This window comes from Oncorhynchus gorbuscha, linkage group LG08 (assembly GCF_021184085.1).
Source record: "Oncorhynchus gorbuscha isolate QuinsamMale2020 ecotype Even-year linkage group LG08, OgorEven_v1.0, whole genome shotgun sequence".
NCBI classification, from domain to species: Eukaryota; Metazoa; Chordata; class Actinopteri; order Salmoniformes; family Salmonidae; genus Oncorhynchus; species Oncorhynchus gorbuscha.
Window position 1 is genome coordinate 21,672,307 of NC_060180.1, and position 23,864 is coordinate 21,696,170.

Genomic DNA, 23,864 nt, shown 5'->3' on the forward strand with positions numbered 1-23,864 from the left:
CCCCCTCCTGTACTCTGTGGACGCCTCCAACTCAATCATCATGTTTGCAGACGACACAACAGTACTAGGTCTGATTACCAACAATAACGAGACAGCCTACAGGGTGGAGGTGAGGGCCCTGGAAGATTGGCGCCAGGAAAATAACCTCTCCCTCAACGTCAACAAAATGAAGGAGCTGATCGTGGACTTCAGGAGACAGCAGAGGGAGCCAACCACTATCCACATCAACGGGGCCGCAGTGGAGAAGGTGAAAAGATTCAAGTTCCTCTGCGTACACGTCACTGACAATCTGAAATGGTCCACCCACACAGACTGTGTGGTGAAGAAGGCGCAAACTCAGGAGGCTGAAGAAATTTGGCTTGGCCCCTAAAACCTCACAAACTTTTACAGATGCACCATTGAGAGCATCCTGTCGTGCTGTATCCCAGCCGGGTACGGCAACTGCACCGCCCACAACTGCAGGGCTCTCCAGAGGGTAGTGAGGTCTGCCCAACACATCACCAGGCGAACACTACCTGCCCTCCAGGACAGGTAGACCATCAACCACCCAAACCACGGCCTGTTCATTCCGCTATCATCCAGAAGGCCAGGTCAGTACAGGTGGGGCCCAGAGACTGAAAAACAGCTTCTATCCCAAGGCCATCATACTGTTAAATAGCCATCACTAGCTGGCCTCCATCCAACCCTGAACTTAGTCACTGTCACTAGCCGGCTACGTTAGAGGCTGCTGCCCTATGTACATAGACATAGAATCACTGGTCACTTTAATAATGTAACACTGCTCACTTGAATAATGTTTACATACTGTTTTACTCATTTCATAAATATACTGTATTTTAGTAAGTGCCACTAGTCCTAGTATTTATATATTTCTTAATTGCATTATTTTACTTTTAGATCTGTGTATTGTTGTGAATTGTTAGATATTACTGCACTGCTGGAGCTAGGAACACAAGCATTTCTCTACACTCACAATAACATTGCTAAATATGTGTATTTGACCAATAAAATTAGATTTGTATCCAGGCCACCGCTTTTTGGCACCTCTCATCTCTGTGTCTGCGTGTGAGAGCAAGAGTATCATTATGGTGAGTCATCCGCTCTTTCAAGCATTCCTACTGAGGGAGGAGACAGAGCGGCGTTCCAACCTTTCCATTTCCAAGACCCACCCTCCCCAACATACACATTCACGGGCTACTTACTGCACTACTGTGATTTAGCTACCTAGCCACAAATAATATTTTATTCGGGGGAAAGGCAAGCAGTCAGGGAATTCACTATCAAAAGCAAGTTAAAACCCCTCTGGTGCACTTGATAAAAGTAGTCAAGGAAAGATTGGACGAGTCATAAAAGTATATATACATTTTATGTCATGCAATAAAATGCAAATTAATTACTTAAAAATCATACAATGTTATTTTCTGGATTTTTCCGTCTCTCACAGTTGAAGTGTACCTATGATAAAAATTACAGAGCTCTAACATGCTTTGTAAGTAGGAAAACCTGCAAAATCGGCAGTGTATCAAATGTTCTCCCCACTGTATATTTACATACAGTATGTAGGTAACTAGGTAAATACAGTACATCACCTATTCAGAATCCGATCCTCAAACCAGTGTAACCAGTCTAGCCAAGCCCACCTCCCTACCATCCTGAGATACACCCTGACCTCTCTGGCCAATCAGCAGAGCCCTGAGAGGCATAGGATCAGGGACAGAAAGTGCCAAACTCTATAAGACTCCATGACCACCTTTGCCCCCACACACTACTTTGAAATATTCTCTCACGACACAACCTGCTCTAGGGACACTACTGACTACTGTTCAGAGACATGTCTTTCCTCAAAGGCATTTTGGGCAACTCAGCGGACAAATATGTCGACCAGGCAGTGGATACGGCAGGTGAGTCCTGAGGGGGAGATGGGGGTAAAGGGGGGAGCAGATGAGGTTGGGTGAGGAGGGGAAGAAGTGGGTGACTTTGTTTTACTTCTGTTCTGTATGGTTCTTTTGTGCAGTTTCACTGTCATACCTTGCATTAGCTGGAGTGAGGCTTGCAGTGGCTGCAAATGATTAAAGGCAGAAATATGCTTTTTTGTTGTTGTGGCTCTGTCATACAAAATGTCGCATTTGAGGGCGGTTGCTACTTGGATAGACCGGACTTGTTTTTGTGTGTTGTTTTCCCACTGCCTTGTCCTGTGTGCTCAGATATTTGTATAAAAAGCAGTAACTCTCTTTGAAGCAGCTCAGTGGAAGTCCTCTTTCAGCTGTAAATAATGATCTGGCCTTGTCTTTTAAAACCATCACTCCTCAAGCCTCTTTGTTACCCCGACCTATATACACTGAGTGTACAAAACATTACCAACACCTGTTCTTTCCATGACATAGACTCACCAGGGGAATCCAGGTGAAAGTTATGATCCCTTATTGATGTCACTTGTTAAATCCACTTCAATCAGTGTAGATGAAAGGCAGGAGACAGGTTGGAAAATTATTATTTTTTTAAATTGAGACATTGTGTATGTGTGCCATTCAGCGGGTGAATGAACAGGGCAAAATATTTAAGTGCCTTTGAACAGGGTATGGTAGCCAGGCGCACTGGTTTGAGTGTGTCATGAACACCCAGGCTGCTGGGGTTTTCATGCTCAACAGTTTCCCGTGTGTATTAAGAATGGTCCACCACCCAAAGGACATCCAGCCAACTTGACACAACTGTGGGAGGCATTGGAGTCAACATGGGCCAGCATCCCTGTGGAACACTTTCAACACCTTTTAGAGTCTGCTGAGGGCAAAAGGGTGTGCAACTCAATATTATGAAGGTGTTCCTAATGGTTTGTATGGTTTGTACATACTGTAGCTACCTCAATTACCTCGTACCCCTGCACATCGACTCGGTCCTGGTACTCCATGTATATAGCCATGTTATTTTAATCGTTATTGTTATTCACTGTGTATTTATTTGTCGTGTCACTTTCTTATTTTTATTTATCTTTAACTCTGCATTGTTGGAAAATAACCCATAAGTAGTTAGTCTAAGTTACACCTGTTGTTTCCGAAGCAAGTGACAAATACAATTAGATTTTGTAAAGGTCAGCACGCTTTAAAACAATCCGAGCCTCGCTTTTCAGCTTCTCATTTACTCTAATTAGATGAGAAATAATTTAAGATGTGACTGTAACTGGTACGGTACCTCAGGGCATTAACATCCATGTGTGCGGATTAACCAAGACACAGCACACGATGACACATGCAAATGCAATATATTGCACCTGTTTTTTAGGATTGTGTTGTAAACTAAGCCACTTATGCTCAATTTTGCTATCCATGGAACTAATTACGTGACAGTGTAATCACCTAGGCGTTTACAACATGATGACCTAAGAAGTGTTGGCTTGGAATGTTGTTGGACGATGCTGTCAGTTCAATATGCACAACTACACCCATAGACGGTAATCAGGGATTTGGCACATGGCACCAAATCAATAAAACACATATGTTGCTTTCTATGTCGTACACAGTTGCTTTCTCTGAAATCTTCAAATATGATATCACACAGTTTGTAACTTTAAAACTTGGTAGGGGCAAATATAACACAGTCTCATTTTAGTTTCATGCGTCATTTGTTTCTGGTTAGTTTTCTAAACAGTGCATTTGGTGACGTTTTGCAGCTAAAGCTGCCAAAGTCAAGGTGAAGACTATGCTTGACTCTAAGAAGGATCCCAGCAGGGGAAGCAGTGGTAAAGAGAAGGTGAAGCCCACGGTTGGAGGAGATGATTCAAAGCAGAAGGAGTCCAGCAAGGATATCAGTGGAGGTATCGGCGGTATTGGAGGATTAATGGATGGCAACAAGGGCAAAGAGGAAGGAGGCTTTGGAAGTTTCTTATCTGGCAAGGATGAGAAAGAGTCAAGTAGCGGAGGAGGTGACCAAGGTAAAGTTAATGTGGTTATAGTTGAATGCCCTACATAGTACAGTGAAGTACAAATTACATAGTATTATGAAGTAAAAACTTCATGTATTCTATTCAGGTGTGCCTTTAAAAAAAAAAAGTCTGATAGAACCTTTGCTGCTGTATTTTTGTGTTGCTGCTGCTTAGAGACCAGAATAAATAACATCTGTATAATTTCGAACTATTAATTCTAATCATTAATTCTAATCAATTCTGCCTATCCCTCAGACCTGAACGACCTACTGGGAGACATTGCAGGAGAGATATCTGGCGAGAAAGATGGCAAATAGAAGGACAACAGCAACGCAGACCAAGTGCGATCATTTGGGAAGTCTCTTTGGCTGAGTCAGACTGAAGCTGTTTCTTTTTCTCAATGTAATCTTACTGGTCCTATCCCTCTCTCACCTGTGTGTATTTTCCTCACTAGCAATCTCAATAATGTCCCTGCTCCCCAGGGGCATTTCTCTGATATACACATCGTCTATGCATGTCTCAGATCTGAATTGGACATAAGAGGAACTGGAGCTAGGGATGAGCCTATTCTGGTAACAGATCAATCAAACTGACATACCTCTGGATATAGCCTATGAAGAATATTATGGCAACTCAATACTGTCACAATGCATTGTGTAATGTTAATGTTTTGTATTATATTTGAAAAGTAAATAAAAATGTTTATCCCAAAAGTCTGTTGAATGCTCAGGTGAGCAAGGATCAGACCCTTTTCAAAAAATGTCGGACCAAAATGACATACCAAAATCTAACTCAGGACCTGATAATCAATCTGACATACCTATGGTTATTGCCTATGAAGAATATTATTTTATTGACAACCCAATACTGTCACAATGCATTGTGCAATGTTAATGTTTTGTATTATATTTGAAAAGTAAATAAAACGTTTATGTAATTTTTAAGTTTTTAAATTTCATTTTTTTATTACCTGTATTTCACTTGGCAAGTCAGTTAAGAACAAACTCTTATTTACAATGATGGCCTACCGGGGAACAGTGGGTTAACTTGTTCAGGGGCAGAACGACATATTTGTACATTGTCAGCTCGGGAAATCGATCTGGAAACATTTCGTTTACTGGCCCAATGCTCTAACCACTAGGCTACCTGCCGCCTCAAATGCCTGTCTGAGCAAGGAACTGACCCCTTTTACATACGCAAATCTAACGGACTGTAACTCAGGACCTGAAGCAAGGATATGCATATTCTTGATACCATTTGAAGTTTGTGGAAATGTGAAATGAATGTCAGAGAACACATTTGATCTGGTAAAAGATAATACAAACAAAACATGCGTTTAGACATTTTTTTTTTCCATCTTTGAAATGCAAGAGAAAGGCCATTAAAAATCACACAGGAGTTTATGAGCTATTTATATTTTGGCCAACAGATAGCAGCAGTGTATGTGCAAAGTTTCAAACTGTAGAACGCAGTTCCTACATTTTAATATAAAAATAGATTTTTATCAAACAATACTGTGCTACATTTTATCTCTGAGATCCTCAGGATGACAAATCAGAGCAAGATTACTGAATGTAAGTACATTATTTTACCTTCAGAGGTGAATGTATCAAACGAGTTGCCGAGATAAACGTTTATTGTGCACTCTCAAACAATAGCATGGCATTTTTCACTGCAATAGCTACAGTAAATTAGACACTTCAGTAAGATTAACAAGGATTTCAACTTTGTGCCCATATAAGACAAGTCTATGTCCTGGAAAGTTGGCTGTTACTTACGTCATTATAGTCACATTAGCGCACGTTAACAACAGCCGTCCCGGTATCGGAACACCCATCCCGTAGAGGTTGTAGTGTTGGATGAAATAGGTACAGTGGGGATTATGCAGCCAATAACTAGCTGTTGATATACAAAATAAACAGAATTTGCTTCCATGGAAAAATATTTTACATACCCCACACAGAATCATATTTTGGTTTGAATCAACACAATCAATCTTTTTGTAGTTTAATGAATTCTTCAATGAAAAGGCTATACAAATGATGTCACATAGAATCCTGAAGCAGTCAAAGGCTGATATAAAGAAAAATGTTGTTCCCACATATTCTCCCCTTCCATTAGCCCTAAGGATTCAGCACAAAAACCACACCGACCGTGATCAAGTTCTGAGGCGAGACAAAGAATTAAACAAAGGCAAAAACGCAGAGAAAGACACTCAAACTGTGGCTTCCCAAGCAAACACCAGGAACAACAAAGAACAATCTTTTGGAATTGATCCTTTTAGTGTCACGTCAACAGAGAAGTGTAGACACTGCTTTATACTGTAAGTGGACTGACCTTAAATAGAAAAAACATTCTGGTACAGATAAAAATGATTAACCTACTCCACTTCAACACAGGAGAAATTAAGGCTTTACGTGTGTCTCTGCTCTACATTCTGTTAACCAACTTCTTCAACTCTGTCAGTGAAGTAACAGTATGTCCGTAACAGACACTGAACAAGCACAGCACTAATTCAGAAAAGAACTAGCCCGCAAAAGCTGCAGACCAGAGTTTTTGGTGTTACCTGGCATAATAATATAGTAACAGCAATTCAATCGATGGAATGACTACAGGCAAAAAAATAGCCATAGGCACAGTAGTTTCATAACAGCGGATTCAAAGCAAGCTAGAACATGTGGTCTCTTGATAATATGAGAATGCAAAAGAATGTGTATTGATTTGCTTGAAATACATATGCAAAGAGTAAAGCTAACGGTCATGTGTAAAATGTAAACGCGTGAACGTTATATAAAGATAAAGGCTGGGAGAGGCGGGGCCCTGGGTCTGCTCGGATGGACAGAGGCTGTGGAGGTGCCACCTATGTGAAGGTAAGACCAGCCTCGTTGTACACCTTGAAGACCTTCTCGATGGCGTTGACGTACGCTGCCGTCCTCAGGTCGAGGCCCAGGTTGTACTTGTTAGCTGTGCGCATGATTTGCTAAAAAGGGGAACAGAAAACAAAGAACATCAACTCAAATATATAAAATCTCCCTGTCCCTTCCAAGTTCTCATTACTTGCCCCTCCCTTCGCCATTTGTTACATACAGCAATACACCTCTATTGTTCCATTTTCAATGGAGTGATCCATTTCCACAGGATAATAAAGCATCTGTGTGTAATTGTATAGAAATAACCCCCAGGGAAATATAACAAAGTAATAAACCAGCAGACTGTCAGGCAGTATGTCTGCAGAGTATTACATTTCCTGGGATGCGGTACAGGAAACCCTGTATTATGCAGTTACTGTATCCTCAGTCAGACGTGACATTAAAGTCATCAGTGTTCGTTGGATATATGGTGTGTTAATGGTAGAGGGTGGTCCGTGTGATTAGGAGCAGGTCATGGCCTGAATCCTCATGTTCTCTCTAGCGTCAGAGCTGGGGCTTAACGAATGAGACTAACAAAACCCTGGCTTCTCCAGTTACCCATAGGCTCTGCTCGCACGCACAGCAAACCAGTGAGAGGGTGTGTGTGTGTGTGTGTGTGTGTGTGTGTGTGTGTGTGTGTGTGTGTGTGTGTGTGTGTGTGTGTGTGTGTGTGTGTGTGTGTGTGTGTGTGTGTGTGTGTGTGTGTGTGTGTGTGTGTGTGTGTGTGTGTGTGTGTGTGTGTACGCATATTCAAGAGGGATTCCTTTTATGAGCTGGCATTGGGAAAATTGCCTTTTCACTGCTTAGTGCTGTTTGAGTAATGAGATGTATAAAACAGAAAATGGAACTTGATGCCTTCAACTTTCAAAACTTCATTACCCCTAATAAGTTGACTCAGGACATCAAATTGGATTAAGACAGCATTTCCTTTCAACAAAACCTCTGGACCTGTGAGGAATAGTTTAGCACAGATAACCATGTTTAAGCAATCAGCCTCTTACCCTGGCAGACCTCTCCATGGTGTAGGCCAGTCCTGAGTGCACAATGTCCTTCTCTGAAGCGCCCTGGAACCAAACAAAAGAAAATACAATGAAAATAAGGCTCAGAGCGCACAGCTAGCCTACTAAACTAAACCATTACTCATCTCTAGAGAAACGCAGCTCAACTTTGAAATCTCTCTCAACTTGGTTATAATGAAATTGCAGGACCAAAGCATTTATCTCCAGTCTGTCATTCAGTGAGCCTCATTTATCAACACTAAGGTAATGTGTTTGAATCTTTGAGACTAATGGACAAAACGGTGGCTGGGGAAAACTGCAAGCAGAGGACGCATCTGATTTTACAAGTCTGTCCTAAAGGAGTCTGTTTGACTGTGGCATCAGGGAGGGAGCGGGTTTTCCCAGGATAAATCCCCTCAGGGGATAGTCTGTCATCAGGATCAGGTTGCATTGTTTACTGGTGTCCCATACAAGGTTAATGCGTTCAATGGAGTTCACATTAGGTGAACAGGTGTAAGGACAAGAGTTATTTTCCTATGAAGCACAAAAGGGTTGTACTCACAGCGATCCTGGCCTGGAACTCAGAGGTAGGGACCACTGGGATTGCTCCCCCATGCTTCCCAAACTTCCTCTCCAGACTCTCCTGGACGGACACTGAGGGAGAACACAGACAGTTCATATGTATATGAATAGATGATATGTATTAGTCTATATGAATCCTCACTGAACAATAAAGTGAACTAAATTTAGATTAGTTTGTTCACTTGCATTAATAATCTGGTATAGATTTTCACTTTTTGCCAACGCACAGCTGTCTCTATTCTGAGCCCTCTACCATGTCTCCAACATTACCCAATCTTGCCACTCATGGGACTGGTGAATGGATTCAGCTTCTGAAATATTCAGAAAACCTCCCATTCGGTCACAAGCATAACCCCAGCTCAAACCTCCCCTGCAATGTACTGAAAACACTAACCTACATAGGATGACATAATTGAATGCAAGATGACCAGCCAGATAGAGATCCAATGCTAATCCACTCATCATGAGTGACTCAATGTTATAAAGGGCCTTTGTGTGAAAATGCATGTGCACAATGTGAGATCGCCTCATTGACTGATGCTGCTGATAGACGGGAAAGAGAGAGGGTGAGCGACGGGAAAGAGAGAGGGTGAGCGACGGGAAAGAGAAAGGAGGTGAGCGAGAGTGTCAGACATGGCCTGCAGACAATCAGCAACCACCTCTTCCTGGAAACTCTGCATGTGACTGCCAATAATGTTGTATATCTCCAGGCAGAGGGGTTGTGCCCAACACTGCGACCGACCGACCGACCGTCCGTCCGTCTGTCTCTGTCTGAAATTTGCAAAAGGCAAAGAGACAGCCGCAACTAACCACACAGTATAAATATAATCCATAGATGGCAATTCTCATTCAAGTCAGCCATTGCTAGTGTACCCATGAGTTAAACAGTCAAATTGCCAGGGTTAGAGGTTCCAAAACCCTTCTATGGGTTATATGTTTATGGCCACAACATGTATAACTGGCACACATGCTGCCCAAATTGCGGCCTTCCCGAACATAGGCAACCGGTAACTGGCAAAATAAAAGGAAACCCTTGAGTAAATTAAGGATACAAAGTCTGTGTTATGGTGTGTGGTGTGCATTGTCCTGGCATGGTTAAGTCCACTTGTAGAACCTATGCCAAGGCGCATTGAAGCTGTTCTAGCAGCTTGTGGTGGCCCAAAGCCCTTTCAAGACACTTTGTTGGCATTTCCTTTATTTTGGCAGTTACCTGTATAAGTTTGATCAAATTTAATCCACTTATCTTTTTTTTAGAAACAATTGATCCTCTGTGGCAAATTTATGCTCTGGTGTATTTTCAAGATTGAGAGCGGACTCGTGTGGTTGGATTTGTTTTTTTTAACTTGATGTTTTTGCCTCTTGTGCCCAGCCTCTGACTAACACAATTGAACAGTTAGATTTATTGATTATGCAGTTGTTTTTGCATTAAGCAGTTACCTACATGGGCCCTCTACCTCCCCTATCTGACAATTAGCAGAGGCAGCAGGCTGTCTACACTGATTGAGAGCGGGCTCCTGAATCCTCCTGTGGTTGATGGTTGCAGCAAAAATTACAAGTACAAATATATACTAAATATCTAATATATACAGTATGTGTTTAAAAAAATAATAATTTGCTGCCTCTTTGGGCCCCCCACAGATCTGGGCCCAGGGGCTTCAGCCTCGGTAAACCCCTGCATTAAATCCGGTCCGGTGTCTGTGTTTTACAGGTTTCGAGAGAGAGTGGGCATGTTGGAAGTGATTGACCACAGTTTAACTCTTCTTCTGAGAGTTCTCCCTTTCAGTTTGCTACACTTGCTTTTAGCTCCCTAAGTTGGTTTAGGTTTTTATTTTGATTGGCCTTTTCTTGGGCAAATTTAGATGGCATTCGTGTTGGGTGTCTTTTAGGACCCAGACTTGTTGCTAGTCAACTTTCTGGGACAGCCCCATGAGTGTCTTTGAGAACCCCTCCTAAAACCCACCTGTTTTAAGTTTTGTTTGTCAGCTATTTTCTTCTTAGTTATTTCCCTTTGTTGTGTGCGACACGGAGTTTGTCGTATGGGAACGTAACAAAATGTGGGCTCGTCCGGGATCTTGTTTCTCATGAGTATGGTAGTGGCTCTAATCAACTACTTTGAAGCTCTGCTGTGCCCAGATATTTATGTTCAAAATTCAGTACACCCTGAGGGGTTATAAGATTGGTGGATTCATTTTGAACGTTGCATATATACACACACAGGATCATAAAAAAAAGCCATGGACTTTAAGTTGGAAGAATGTAGAATATCCTACATGGGAGATGCTAGATAAATGTATAAAGGTGAATCTGCTCATCATTGCAAAGCATTATGACGTCAAAGTGGCATCTGGCGATCCAAAAGCAGTAGTCAAAGAGTTGTGTACTGTTTTGGTGGAGGAGGAATTCCTCTCGGACAGAGAGGCTAATGAAAAGGGCGTTAGGGGTAGTGGGGTGAGTCCTGTAAAACGTACTGCTGTGAGAGTTAGAACTAAAGGCTGAGTTGGAACAACAGAAATTAGAGTTTGAGCACAGGGAAAGACAAGACTAGCGTGCAGCCTAACATCAAGAACCTGAACATGCCATTCGATTAAGAGAGATGGACCTGGAAGCACTCTGAATCCAGTCAGGCATCTGGCACCCTCAACAGAGTTTGATCTTGGTCAGAACAGCCGGCTGGTACCGCCTTTTAACAAAAAAGAGGTGGATGTATATTTTACTCTATTTGAGCAGACTACTACACTGAGATATTTGGTCACGACTCTTCCAAAGTGTCCTTGGGGGAAAGGCTCAAAGTGTACGCCACTTTATCGCTTGACAAGAGTTCAGATGATGATACTGTTAATGCTGCTATCCTTTGGGCTTAAGAGTAGGTCCCAGAGGTATACAGACAACAGTTCTGTAAATTATGAAACACAACACTTCATGAAAGGGTTGCAAGCCACATTTATGAGCACAAGGATATCTCGAGAAAGCTGAAATTCTTGCAGATGAGTTTGTGTTGACACGTAAAACTACCTTCAAACAAAGCACCCAGTTGTAATTCCTACACAAAAAGCTATCCAGATAAGTCACCTGCTACTGAGGAGGTTTCAGTCCTTTTCTACAGTGGCCAAAGATAAGGATCGGCAGAAAACAGGTTTTTCATATCCACCAGTTTGTCATTCATTGCCGTGAGAAAGGACACATTGTCTCTCAGTGGCCTAAGTTGAAACAGAAATTTGAGACAGAGAAAAAGCAGTTTCTTCTTGTGGGAGTCCTCCAGCCCATTAAGTCTCTGGTTGGGAATGGTGTATCTCCTAAACCACGATTTGGGATCAGATGTGCATGGGTTCGTGTCTCTGCAGAGTGGCGATACTTTTAAACAGCCGGTGAAGATACTGTGACACACTAGGGTGGCCCAATCCTTCATTATGCAGGGTGTTTTGCCTTTGTCTGACACTTCAGCAAATGGTTACAGTATGTTAGTCAAACAATTAACATCCAATCACATTAACCATTACTCTCTCACGGGAATTCCACTAACGGCCGCCCAAAAATGTATGTAGCCAAACATGGATGCTGCTCATTCAGTTTCCTCGAAAATGGATAAATTGTTAATAAAAGTAATCCCCCCATCCATAGAGACACATACCAGCTGTACTGGTAGTACTGCTACTACAAGCAGTACTACATCTGCACTGTTTCACCACACATCAGTGACATGGCACGAGATGTTTTGAAACAATTACTACTTCGCATACTTACAAGTGCACTGGTTTTTAAGTATTTAAACGTTTATTTTTATTTTTATTGAGAGACAAGCTTAAAGTTCTCTTTACTGACCCTAATTTTCACTAGTCTGACCGCTTGCAAGATGACGGGTTTCTCACACCACTGGCCTATCTGGGTGATGTTTTTTCTCACCTGAATGATCTGAATCTAGGATTACAGGGACTCTCCGCAACTATACTCAATGTGCGGGACAAAATTGAGGCTATGATTAAGTTGGAGCTCTTCTCTGTCTGCATTAACAAGGACAACACACAGGTCGTTCCATCATTGTATGATTTTTGTGTGCAAATGAACTCAAGTTTACGGACAATGTCAAACGTGATATAGCGAAATACCGGAGTGAGCTGGGTGCGCAATTACGCAGGTACTTTCCCGAAACTGACGACAAACAACTGGATTCGTTATCCCTTTCATGCCCTGCCTCCAGTCCACTTACCGATATCTGAACAAGAGAGCCTCATCGAAATTGCAACAAGCGGTTCTGTGAAAATGTAACTTAAAACAGAAGCCACTGCCAGATTTCTGGATTGGGATGCACTCAGAGTATCCTGCCTTAGCAAATCGTGCTGTTAAGACACTGATGCCCTTTGCAACCACGTACCTATGCGAGAGTGGATTCTCGGCCCTCACTAGCATGAAAACTAAATACAGGCACAGACTGCGTGGAAAAATATTTAAGAGACTCTCTCCAATACAACTCAACATTGCAGAGTTATGTGCATCCTTTCAAGCACACCCTTCTTATTAACCTGTGTTGAGTTATTCACAATTTAATGAACAAGTAAGGTTTTATACGTAAGATGGCTAAATAAAGCGCAAAATTATTGATTATTATTTGTACCCTGGTCCTATAAGAGCTCTTTGTCACTTCCCACAAGCTGGGATGTGACAAACACTCACTCATTCTTATGTTTAATAAATGTATTGCCTAGTGTGTGTGTGGCAGGCTTACAATGATGGCAAAAAACGACATTTGAGAGTGCGCTGACCCTGGTACTAGAGGGGCTACGCAGCTGGAGGTTGAATGTTTGAAGGGGTGCGGGACTATAAAAAGTTAGGGAACCACTGTGTTAGTACAAAGCGTGAAGATGGGTTGCATGGAAGTTCTTTGTATAATGTGGAACTCAAGTCTGATCTTATTTCTGTTTCCAATGTCTTTTGAGTGAGGCCTAACCTACCGTTGAAGGGGGTCTCATTCATTTTGGGAAACGATTTGGATGGAGGGAAGGTTGTGACAAATCCTGTTGTTTTTAAGGAACTCAGTAGAGTAACCTGATGGGTTATCAGAAAAGTACCGTAGAGTGTTCCCAGCGTGTGCCGATAGATCCCACCATGGGCGATCTGTCTGAGATTGGTGATCCTGATTTCAATAAACCGGAGTTGACCTCTCCTTTGAAAACCACAAAGGTGAGCGAATTTGTAGATCCACTGAAGGAAGATAGGGTTCCTACAGTTAACACTTTGACGTCTAGGAAGCAGCTGATTGCTGAACAGAGTAAAGATATTTCCCTCTACCCGCTGTTTCATCAAACACCAGAGGGGTTATTTGACAGAGATGGTGTTCTAATGTGGAAATGGTGTTCTTGGGCTACTTCTGGGCAGGACGAATGGCCCAGTGTATCTCAAATTGTCGTTCCAGTTGCACTTCGACAAGTGATACTGAGATTACCTCATTATGATAGTATGGCATGTCAACAAGACGTAACTTCTATTGGCCTGGTCTGAAACAGGATGTCGTGTCTTACTGTAAATCCTATTATGTTTGCCAGTGGATGGGTAAACAGAACCAATCTGTACTGGTTGCAACTTTGCAGCCTATTCCTGCTTTTGACAAACCTTTCAGCAGGGTTCTGGTGGACTGTGTTGGTCCTTTGCCCAAAGCCAAGACTGGTAAGTAGTTTCTCTTAACCATAATGTGTGCTGCCAATCGTTTCTCTAAGGCCATTCCACTGAGGAAAATCACAGCTCCCCAGTACTGTTTCACTGTGCCCTGGTGAAAATATTGTCAATGTTTGGACATCCGCAGGTAGTGCAGTCGGACCAAGGAATGAAGACCTTTGACTTGAAATTCATTCCTTGCGGAAGTCCAAGCATTGACAATATTTTCACCAGGGCACAGTTGGGTGTAATCCAATGCCCCCTCTAGTGCTTACCACCTAGAATCTCAACGTGCTCTTGAGAGATTTCAGACTTTGAAGTCTATGTTGAGAGCTTTCTGCTATGAGTTTGAAGAAAATTGGGGTGAAGGGGTCTCTCGTGCTGTGTACAGCACGGGATGCTGTCGAGGAATCTCTCAGTTTTAGTCTGAATGAACTCGTGTTTGGACATCATATCAGAGGTCATTTGAGTTTGCTGAGTGAGTGAGATGCAGGGCGACACTTTAAAACAAATCTGTTGGAGCACATTAGCATATTTTGATACAGATTACACCACGACTGTGCGTTTGTTAGTGAGAATCTGGAGAAGGCGCAAACTAAAATGAAAGTCTGGTATGATCGGAAGGCCCAAGACTGCACTTTAGACGTGGGTGACCAAGTCCTGGTTTTGTTGCCCATTCTGGGGTCACCAGTGTGCAGGAACAAAACCCGGCTGTATCATGTCAACATGTTGAAACCATACTTCACCCGCTACAATCGGGCAGAGAAGTCGATGGAAACTGGTCGTGATGTTCTGCCTGTAGCCACTGCTGTCACCGATGACTACAGTCTCCCTCAAGAGTACGAGGAAAGCTCAATACACTCTGTGCTGGTTGAGTAACTCAGAGATTCTAGAAAACCTTGATGTCTTTTGGTACACTTGAAAAGGCAACATTGTTTCACTGCTTTTTGCTTCCCTTTGTTGTGAGCAACATTGAGTTTGTCGTATGGGAACATAAGTGTGTGTGTGTACTCTGCAGTCAAAAAAATATTCAATGTGCAACATAATGCAAGTCACAGCTGTAAAATAAAAAAACATTGTGGTTAAGCAGCCAATGGTTTCTGAAATTTCAAATAGTCCTCATTCCCAGTAATGAATGTGATTAAGGATTTAAACACGAACTACAGTGATAAATACAACTTTAGCATAATACAAAATAAACAAAATCCATCTTTATGTGGCATAACAGAGAGTAGGCTGAACTAGCAGGGGTGAGTGCATCCCTACGGTTTGGGAGGTGTCGAACTTACTGAGCAGGTGGTAGTTGGAGTCCCTCTCATACTTGAAGGTCAGTCTACCGTAGCTGACATGGTTCAGGTTCTTCAGCCACTCAAAGTAGGAGACAGTCACTCCACCAGCGTTCAGGTACATGTCCTGAATAAACAAGAGATGGTGGGCTAGTTTGCAAACACTAACATTACAGCTATGCTGTAACATACAGGCAATCAAGAGCTACGAAGTCAAAGAGTAAGTTACACGGAGACAGATAAAGCAACTATCTGCATAAGATTGCTTCTAAACAATAGTTTAAAATATGATTAATCTCCATTCAAAGAAATAGAGTCAGACTCTGGAGACCAGAGGTATACAATCCAACTAATAAATGTTCAGGAAATCCTGGTCTTCATAGACTTAACAAGTCAGAATCTGGGCCCGTATCCACAAAGCGTCTGAGTAGGAGTGCTGATTTAGGATCACTTTTGCTTTTAAGTTCATAATGAATAAGAATGCAATTGTATGGACAGATCTTAGATCAGCACTCCGACGCCAAGATGCTTTGTGGATACGGGCCCTGGCCTACTTCTAGGGCAAAATGTTTAGATCTGGGTCTGTGAAAACGGCCCTAAAAATATCTAGGTCTCCAGGACCAACACAATCTAATGGAACCTTTTACAAGTTGCAAAAACTTAGAAAATAGGAATATGCAATCTGAAATCTGCATACAGCCTCTCACCGGAATCACCATGATATTCCTCTCCAGGAAGATCTTATCAGCGTCAGGGGTGGTGGGTCCATTGGCTCCTTCAGCAATGATCTGGAAAAACAAGACGATTTAAATACACTTTACATACCGAATTCAGCTTTCCACAAACACCTGTCTACTGTTAATGAGGTTCAATAGAGGTCAGCGATGATTGGGTACATTTTATATAACTTTAGCCTGCATTAATGTGGATTTACTGCACGTTACTCAGTGTGTAATAAGAGTTACTGCTGGTCTGGACATGATTGTTGAAATTTGACCTTGGCCTTGATTTTGTGGGCGTTATTCCTGGTCAGTTGCTTCTCGCTGGCGGCCGGGATCAGGATGTCACAGTCGGCCTCCAGGATGCTGCCTTCGTATGGTGTGGAATTGGGGAAGCCCACGATGGTGCCGTGTTGCTGGTGAGAAGAACAAGAGAGAAAGAGAATGAGACATACAGTAGACAGTTACAGGACCAAAGTATATCCTTGGTCATGCACCTCAAATGGTTAGCCAACTTGGCTGTACGGCTGTGGAGGACTTTGGGTGTAGGAAGACTGTACGTCCCCTAGGTGGCACCCTTAGACCGTGCTTTCCACATTGGCATGAAACATGAAGCATGAAGCCAGAGAGAGATCAACTTGTAGGTTAGTGACTGTAGCTATGAGTTGTGTACTAACCAGCTTGTAGTCCTCCAGCTCCTTGGGGTCGATGCCATTGGGGTTCCAGATGTTTCCATCCATCTCTCCAACACCAACACACTTGGCCCCGAAACGGTGTAGGTAACGCATGGAGTGCATGCCAACGTTACCAAAACCCTGGGAGAAGAGAAGGAAGAATGACATGTTTCAGAATAAAAATAAGAACATTGGTTGGAGTTGTTTTTACCCTGAGTGCCTTGTAAGTCACATATTGTTAAGCCTGTTCCGCTTGTATGTACCAAATGCACATTTATGTTTACGTTCTTGTTAATGAGTGTAATGTAGTGTCTTCTGGTCCAGTGGGTTTATTGGTCACTTCTGATATTGATAACACATGGTGCAGCCTCCAATCAGTACAGCTTGTAATTAGCTGTAACACAGTGTTCTACTGTAGGAGGGAGGACAGTCCTCTATACATCAACATTTAACAAGCTATGTCTGGTATTTAGTGATTATACCAACAGCGTGGCTGCCATCCTTTAGAGTAGTCTCTCATGTTGCTACCTCTAACCAAAAAGAATGATAATATATCTTTTATAAAATAATTTTTCCCTTCTTAATGCATTTCAGCCAATCAGTTGTGTTGTGACAAGGTAGGGGTGGAATACAAAAGATTGCCCTATTTGGTAAAAGACCAAGTCCATATTGTGGCAAGAACAGCTCAAGTAAGCAAAGAGAAACAACAGTCCATCATTACTTCAAGACATGAAGGTCAGTCTATTTGGAAAATGTCAAGAACTTTGAAGAAACGTTCAAATGCAGTTGCAAAAACCATCAAGCGCTATGATGAATCTGGCTCTCATGAGGACCGCCACAGGAAATTAAGACCTAGAGTTACCTCAGCTGCAAAGGATACGTTCATTAGAGTTACCAGCCTCAGAAATTGCAGCCCAAAAACTGCTTCACAGAGTTTAAGTAACAGACACATCTCAACATCAACTGTTCAGAGGAGACTTCGTGAATCAGGCCTTCATGGTCGAAATTGCTGCAAAGAAACCACTACTAAAGAAACCAATACGAAAAAGAGACTTGCTTGAGCCAAGAAACACGAGCAATGGACATTAGACCAGTGGAAATTTGTCCTTTGGTCTGATGAGTACAAACAAGATTTTTGCTTCCAACCGCCATGTCTTTGTGAGACGCAGAGTAGGTGAACGGATGATCTCTGCGTGACGCACGGAGGAGGTAAGTCACACATTCAAGGCACGCATTCAAGGCACGCATTCTGCAGCGATACGCCATCCCATCTGGTTTGCGCCTAGTGGGACTATCATTTGTTTTTCAACAGGACAATGACCCAAAACACACCTCCAGGATATGTAAGGGATATTTGACCAATAATGAGAGTGATGGAGTGCTGCATCAGATGACCTCCACAATCGCCCGACTTCAACCCAATCGAGATGGTTTGGAATGAGTTGGACTGCAGAGTGAAGGAAAAGCAGCCAACAAGTGCACAGCATATATGGGAACTCCTTCAAGAGCATTGTAAAAGCATTCCAGGTGAAGCTGGTTGAGAGAATGCCAAGAGTGTGCAAAGCTGTCAAGGCAAAGGGTGGCTACTTTAATGAATCTAAAATGTATATTTTGATTTGTTTAACACTTTAGTTACTACATGATTCCATGTGTAATTTCATAGTTTTTATGTCGTCACAAATATTCTACAATGTAGAAAATAGTACAAATAAAGAAACCCTGTAATGACTAAGTGTGTCCAAACTATTGACTGGTACTGTACCTTTTACTATAATGCCACCCCATACACTGTAAAGTGCTTTGAGACCTGATGAAAGTAAATCAAATGCCATTCCTAATCAATAAATGCTGTGTCTGTGTACCTGAATGACAAAGGTCTTGTCGGTGAAGCCAGGGCTCAGGCCCAGCTGGCTCATGTAGGCCGCCTCGTTGATGAAGTTCTCAATGCCGTGGAATACTCCTCGCCCGGTGGCCGAGATCCTTCCGTGGATGCCACCCTGGCTGATGGGCTTACCAGTCACACAGGCATGAGCGTTGATGTCCTGGACACAGAGGAGAGGAACATGTGGATAGTTAGTGGTGGAGTTAGCAAGTTCACATAAGCCAATAAAAGGAGCAGACGGCCATTTTATTTGAAGTAGTTTTGCAACCTTGTAAGAGGCACACTGGATGGTGATCGACACATTTTGTGATGTTCCAGAGACCAATCATCCGAGGGATAAAGAGAAGGCTCTAGCGAGACTCTTTACAATAATGACATCAATATATCCCAGAAACAAGTCTATTTGTAATACTATGCCAAAAAGGTCCCAACATGAGGCCTACATGGATACTGCGTTGTCCTCAAACTGTGATAAGTTTTCATCCTAGACAGGACAACAGCACGTCTCTGTAGTTCTGATTTTAGACTGAGGCCAACCTCTGACTCGGCTATAGGGTAGAAGTTCTAGTGTAAAGTTGAAATGCTTTATTGTTGTAGTGCTCCCCGACCGCCTCCCTGGCAATCAACAAAACATATAAGCGTCATACAGCAAGAGACGGTTAAACTTAATGGAATCTAGAGCTTTGTCTTTCAGTAGACTTGGAACAATATCCTAAGGACAGGAAAATAAGGGTCATATAAAACGGCCAGCAGAAATTTGTGTAAAAACTAAAATCATCAAAAGGGATAAAGGAACAAAAACAAAACAAGTGACATACAGGAAATATTTACTCCGCAAAGTCAATAAGGATGGCTAGTGTACACACAGAACAATGACCACTTATCACTTGACCACTAGCTACTGTACACCGTTTTGCTTTGTGGTCATGTAACATAGTTGCTTGGTTATAAGGTTGATAAGACATGAACATATTTCTTGGTGATAAAATATACCAAGCAGAGGAAGAGCTGAGAAAGTTATCTATATTACAGTTTCCTTCATTTAAGTGGTTTACGATAATTGTTCAAAGCTGTTTAGCTTAGTTGATAGGAAGTGCTGGGGGAAACACCATGTCTATTGTGGGAGAGGGCTGTCGTGGCAGAATCAGAATTCTTTAGGTAACATTTATAAATAAGATGTTTTATTCATTTTATAGCATGCTTATGTGGGAAAGTTACTTGGGCCCAGAGAGGAGAGAGGTCTGGTTAGTCTTATCTGTGAATGTGTCATGTGTAAACGTATCTTTTAAACCATGTGAAGGGATGATTGAGGGGGAACCAATTATCTCTTGGCTCCACAATATCCGTGTGCCAGTCACTCCTTACTTTTCCCATCGGGGAGAGGAGGATGGCAGTGTCTGGAACCATTCTATGTTCCCTCTGAGGTTGCCCTTATCTTGACCTAGAGGCTCACTCTCCTCTCTGTGAGCTTGTCCAGGATGGGTTGTATTTGGGATGTGAGTGTCTAAAATGACAATTGATATATACCATTGGATGAGGTAATGTCTTGGTACTATTTTGTACCAAGAACGAGATAAGAGCTTCGTTTAGGAGACCACACTGAACGATAATTTATAGCCAATGCTGTCTGGCTACGTGTGTCTTTGCTATAAAGGATCTCAGTTGCAAATATGTAAGCACTCTCAGAGAATTAATTTATAGACACTGAATTGATCTGAGAGTCACAGGGTTGTGATGGAGCTCAAATAATTAAAGATGGACTTTATGATAACTCTGACTTGTGTGTGGTTTGCTCTCGTGATTTGGTAATACAGGAAATTTCCACGACAGGGCAGTGAGTTCTCATAGGGGGAACACGTACATGGTGGCCCATGGTGTTGGCATAGGTGTCAGCAATCCAGGACATTTCCCTCTCTCCAGTGCTCATATCAGGGGCAGGGACATCAATGCCAGGTCCTGACAGGGGAAAGAAGAGAGGCTAAAGTGAACTTCTAGGATAACAAAAAATGCCTTCAGTAAAGAAGAAACAAACAATACACCAACAACAAACTCATACTGAAACACATGTAGACCCATCAAAATATGTTGGTCTGAAACAGTAGTACTGTATTTAGATAGAGGCACTCATGGCCCACTTTGAAGCTATAGCAGTGTACTGTATGTAGTCTAGTCACATGACATGTAACCAAGACATGTCGCTATATAAACAGTCCCCTCATCCCACTATGGAAGAATGTTCCTGGAATGCCTTTTAATAACTGGCTTCCTCTGAACTTCCTGATTTAGTGATCATGTGGACGTCATTTACAGCTTTGAATAACAGAGACATAAAGAGTGCCATTCTTGACCTATTTAAACGCTGGACTTGTCAGGCTAGAAACCCCCTACGAAAGCCTGAAGTCAGGTCACGGGTACTTCATACTTTGAAAGCATCATCCTTAAATAACTCTTGAAACAAACAGAAGTCCTTGGGAATGATAGGTCACTGTTACAAAGAACGTGAAGTTAATGTGAACTGCTTATTTAATTCTGACATCCCTCAAAAATATTTGGTGTATTTTTGTTCCGTCTTAGATTTTTTTCTGGTGTACAGTTTCCCCTCGTCAAGCCTTCTGTTTAACTCCTCTCTCATCATGGTTATTTATGTTTGTGCTGCGCCGTGTGCTCATGAAACCCCCCCTCCCCTCCCCCACTACAGGGGACCATGTATTCATGCAGACATACACATTACCGCCAGACATTTTCACCACCAGCCTTCAGTGTTCCCCTGATCACAGACACGACTCACCAATAAAACCCTTTTTGGCCAGCTCAATGGTGAATCTTCTGGTGATTTTCTCCAGTTCATTGTCCTGCAGGCAGAGAAATAACAGTATGATAAATGGCATTGAATATTTCACTGGCAGTAAAGTCAGACCAAATAACCAATTGTGTTCTTTAACAGCACAAAAACATGCTTTGTGATAGAAAAGGATTCTCAAATATTGAGATGCAACATCAGCTTCAGGTAGTTTAATACTAATGTCAAAGCTGGATTACTTGACTTTATTGAATGAAAACTGAAGGTGAAACACTCATCCACCTGGTTCAAGGACTATAAGTTTGGCTCAGGAGGATCACGGGACAAAAAAAAACCAAGCAGATGGATAAGGGGTAAATGTCCCCGTCATGATGTTTACCAGCTGATGGCTCAGCAGTTCTCCCCCAGAGCAGAGCAGAGCTGCCAATGCTTAATAACAACACAGGGCAGGTCAGCGCTGGGCTGGCTACAGGAAGTGGAGGGAGAGCCCACCGACTAACAGCTTCCTGTGCACAGCTCTATTGAACACAATGGGGCTTTCAGGAATGGTGTGATCTATAAATTTAGATAAGGTATTCAACATCTTAATAACGTGTGCTATAATATGTACAATATGCACTTAATTACATTCTTATTTGCAAATTTAAGTAACTATTAAGTACAGGTCATGCATATTTTCTATTTTTGAGAAACATAGACAATAAAATAATGTTCTATGTCTCCTTCTTCCCTATCAGTAGTAACCTCGGCTAATTTTGGGGTCAAAGTTGAAGATAGAGATTCTCATCCTTGTTCCGATAAGTGCTAAAACAAACACTCCAATGAATGGTCACATAATAGGACATCCTGCAGCCTTCCTACATGCCACACACTGGCTGAATCAACATTGTTTCAATGTAATTTGCCAACGGATTGTGATGCAGAATCAACGTGGAAAATACATTGGATTTGAAAACAAGTCATCATCCAGTTGTTTTCATCTAATTGCACCCAACGCTGTAAACATTGAAATTAGGGTACAACTTCAACTTAAATACATCGACTTAAACAGAAATATATGTTGAAATTCCACATAGAAATGTTCATATTTTTAATCCTATATTCAATATATTATGGTTCATATTTGATTAGACATGTTATTTGACCTTGTTTCAATGTTGATAGAATGGTATGTTTGAATCAACATAATTGTTTATCATGCTATCAACCTAAGTGATGTGGTATATTGAATTTAATGTGTAGCCACAGTAACAATTTCTGCCTGAACATTGAGGGACTCCTACTGATACATGATGGAGTAATGCACTTCAAAGATAACTAGTTTACCATCGATTTGCCCAGAGAACACCATAATTTCAATGTGAAGCTAGGTGTTCTATCATTCATCTAAGGTTGATTGGAAGTTAGACATAGTTACCACTAGCCCTATAAATAGCATGCCAAATAGATGATTAGACAACTTTTACCTTGCCCTTATTGATGTCTTTTAACATACATTATTTACACCCGGTCTTTCCATGACAGACTGACCAGGTGAAAGCTACAGTATGATCCCCTATTGATGTCACTTGTTAAATCCACTTCAATCAGTGTAGATGAAAGGCAGGGGCGGGTTTAAGAAGGTTTTTTTAAGCCTCGAGACAATTGAGACATGTATTGTGCAAGTGTACCATTCAGAGGGTGAATGGGCAAGACAAAAGATTGAAGTGCCTTTGAACAGGGTATGGTAGTAGGTTCAGGTGCACCGGTTTGTGTCAAGAACTGCAACGCTGCTGGGTTTTTCACATTCAACAGTTTCCAGTGTGTATCAAGAATGGTCCATCACCCAAAGGACATCCAGACAACTTGACAACTTTGTGAAGCAACGGACTCAACATGAGCCAGCATCGCTATGGAATGCTTTGGACACCTTACGAGTCCATGCCCTGACGAAATTAGGCTATACTGAGAGCAAAGGGGAGGGTGCAACACAATATTAGGAAGATGTTCGGTATACTCAGTGTATACAGTGCATTCGGAAAGTATTCAGACCCCTTGACTTACGTTACAGCCTTATTCTAAAATGTATTTAAAAAAATTCTTCCATCAATCTACACAAAATACCCCATAATGGTAAAGCAAAAACAGGTTTAGAATTTTTAGCACATTTATAAAAATGACCCGATTCAGGAAACTAGGCGTATGTCGCAAAGTCACAAAAGAGCCGTTTGAACGTAAAAAAGTGTTTTTGGGCAGAAATGCCTTCTCGAACATGTGAACTTTCATGTGCCTTAATATCAAAACTAGTTGGTTTAGCCACAGAAAAAGACCACAACCTTCCCACTAGCCATGATTGGCTGAGATAATGAGTGTACTGGACATGCGGAGCGATGAGTTTGGATTGGTCTGCGGTGTAGCATCTTGTGTCTAAATTGAGCTGCTCGTTATGCGTAGATAATCCTTTCTATTGCTG

At 42.0% G+C, this 23,864-nt stretch overlaps 2 protein-coding genes across 2 annotated transcripts in view; one reads left to right on the forward strand and one right to left on the reverse strand.

Moving 5' to 3' along the window:
* The first annotated feature begins 1,720 nt into the window (after positions 1-1,720).
* Positions 1,721-4,860, forward strand: LOC124041334. Its single transcript, XM_046358814.1, has 3 exons — positions 1,721-1,901; positions 3,665-3,925; positions 4,172-4,860. The coding sequence occupies exons 1-3, from the start codon at positions 1,832-1,834 to the stop codon at positions 4,231-4,233; spliced, it is 393 nt and encodes a 130-aa protein (XP_046214770.1). The 5' UTR covers positions 1,721-1,831; the 3' UTR covers positions 4,234-4,860.
* A 674-nt stretch (positions 4,861-5,534) lies between these two features.
* LOC124041333 (glutamate dehydrogenase, mitochondrial-like) overlaps positions 5,535-23,864 on the reverse strand; it is a 38,796-nt gene continuing 20,466 nt past the window's right edge. Inside the window, exons 4-13 of the mRNA XM_046358813.1 lie at positions 21,401-21,464; positions 20,474-20,568; positions 18,593-18,772; positions 16,734-16,871; positions 16,335-16,472; positions 16,045-16,125; positions 15,341-15,464; positions 8,386-8,477; positions 7,827-7,889; positions 5,535-6,896 (exon numbers count right to left, since the gene is read on the reverse strand). Of these exons, the coding sequence (XP_046214769.1) occupies positions 6,777-6,896; positions 7,827-7,889; positions 8,386-8,477; positions 15,341-15,464; positions 16,045-16,125; positions 16,335-16,472; positions 16,734-16,871; positions 18,593-18,772; positions 20,474-20,568; positions 21,401-21,464 (1,095 nt within the window). The 3' untranslated portion in view covers positions 5,535-6,776. The remainder of the gene's footprint in view (positions 6,897-7,826; positions 7,890-8,385; positions 8,478-15,340; positions 15,465-16,044; positions 16,126-16,334; positions 16,473-16,733; positions 16,872-18,592; positions 18,773-20,473; positions 20,569-21,400; positions 21,465-23,864) is intronic.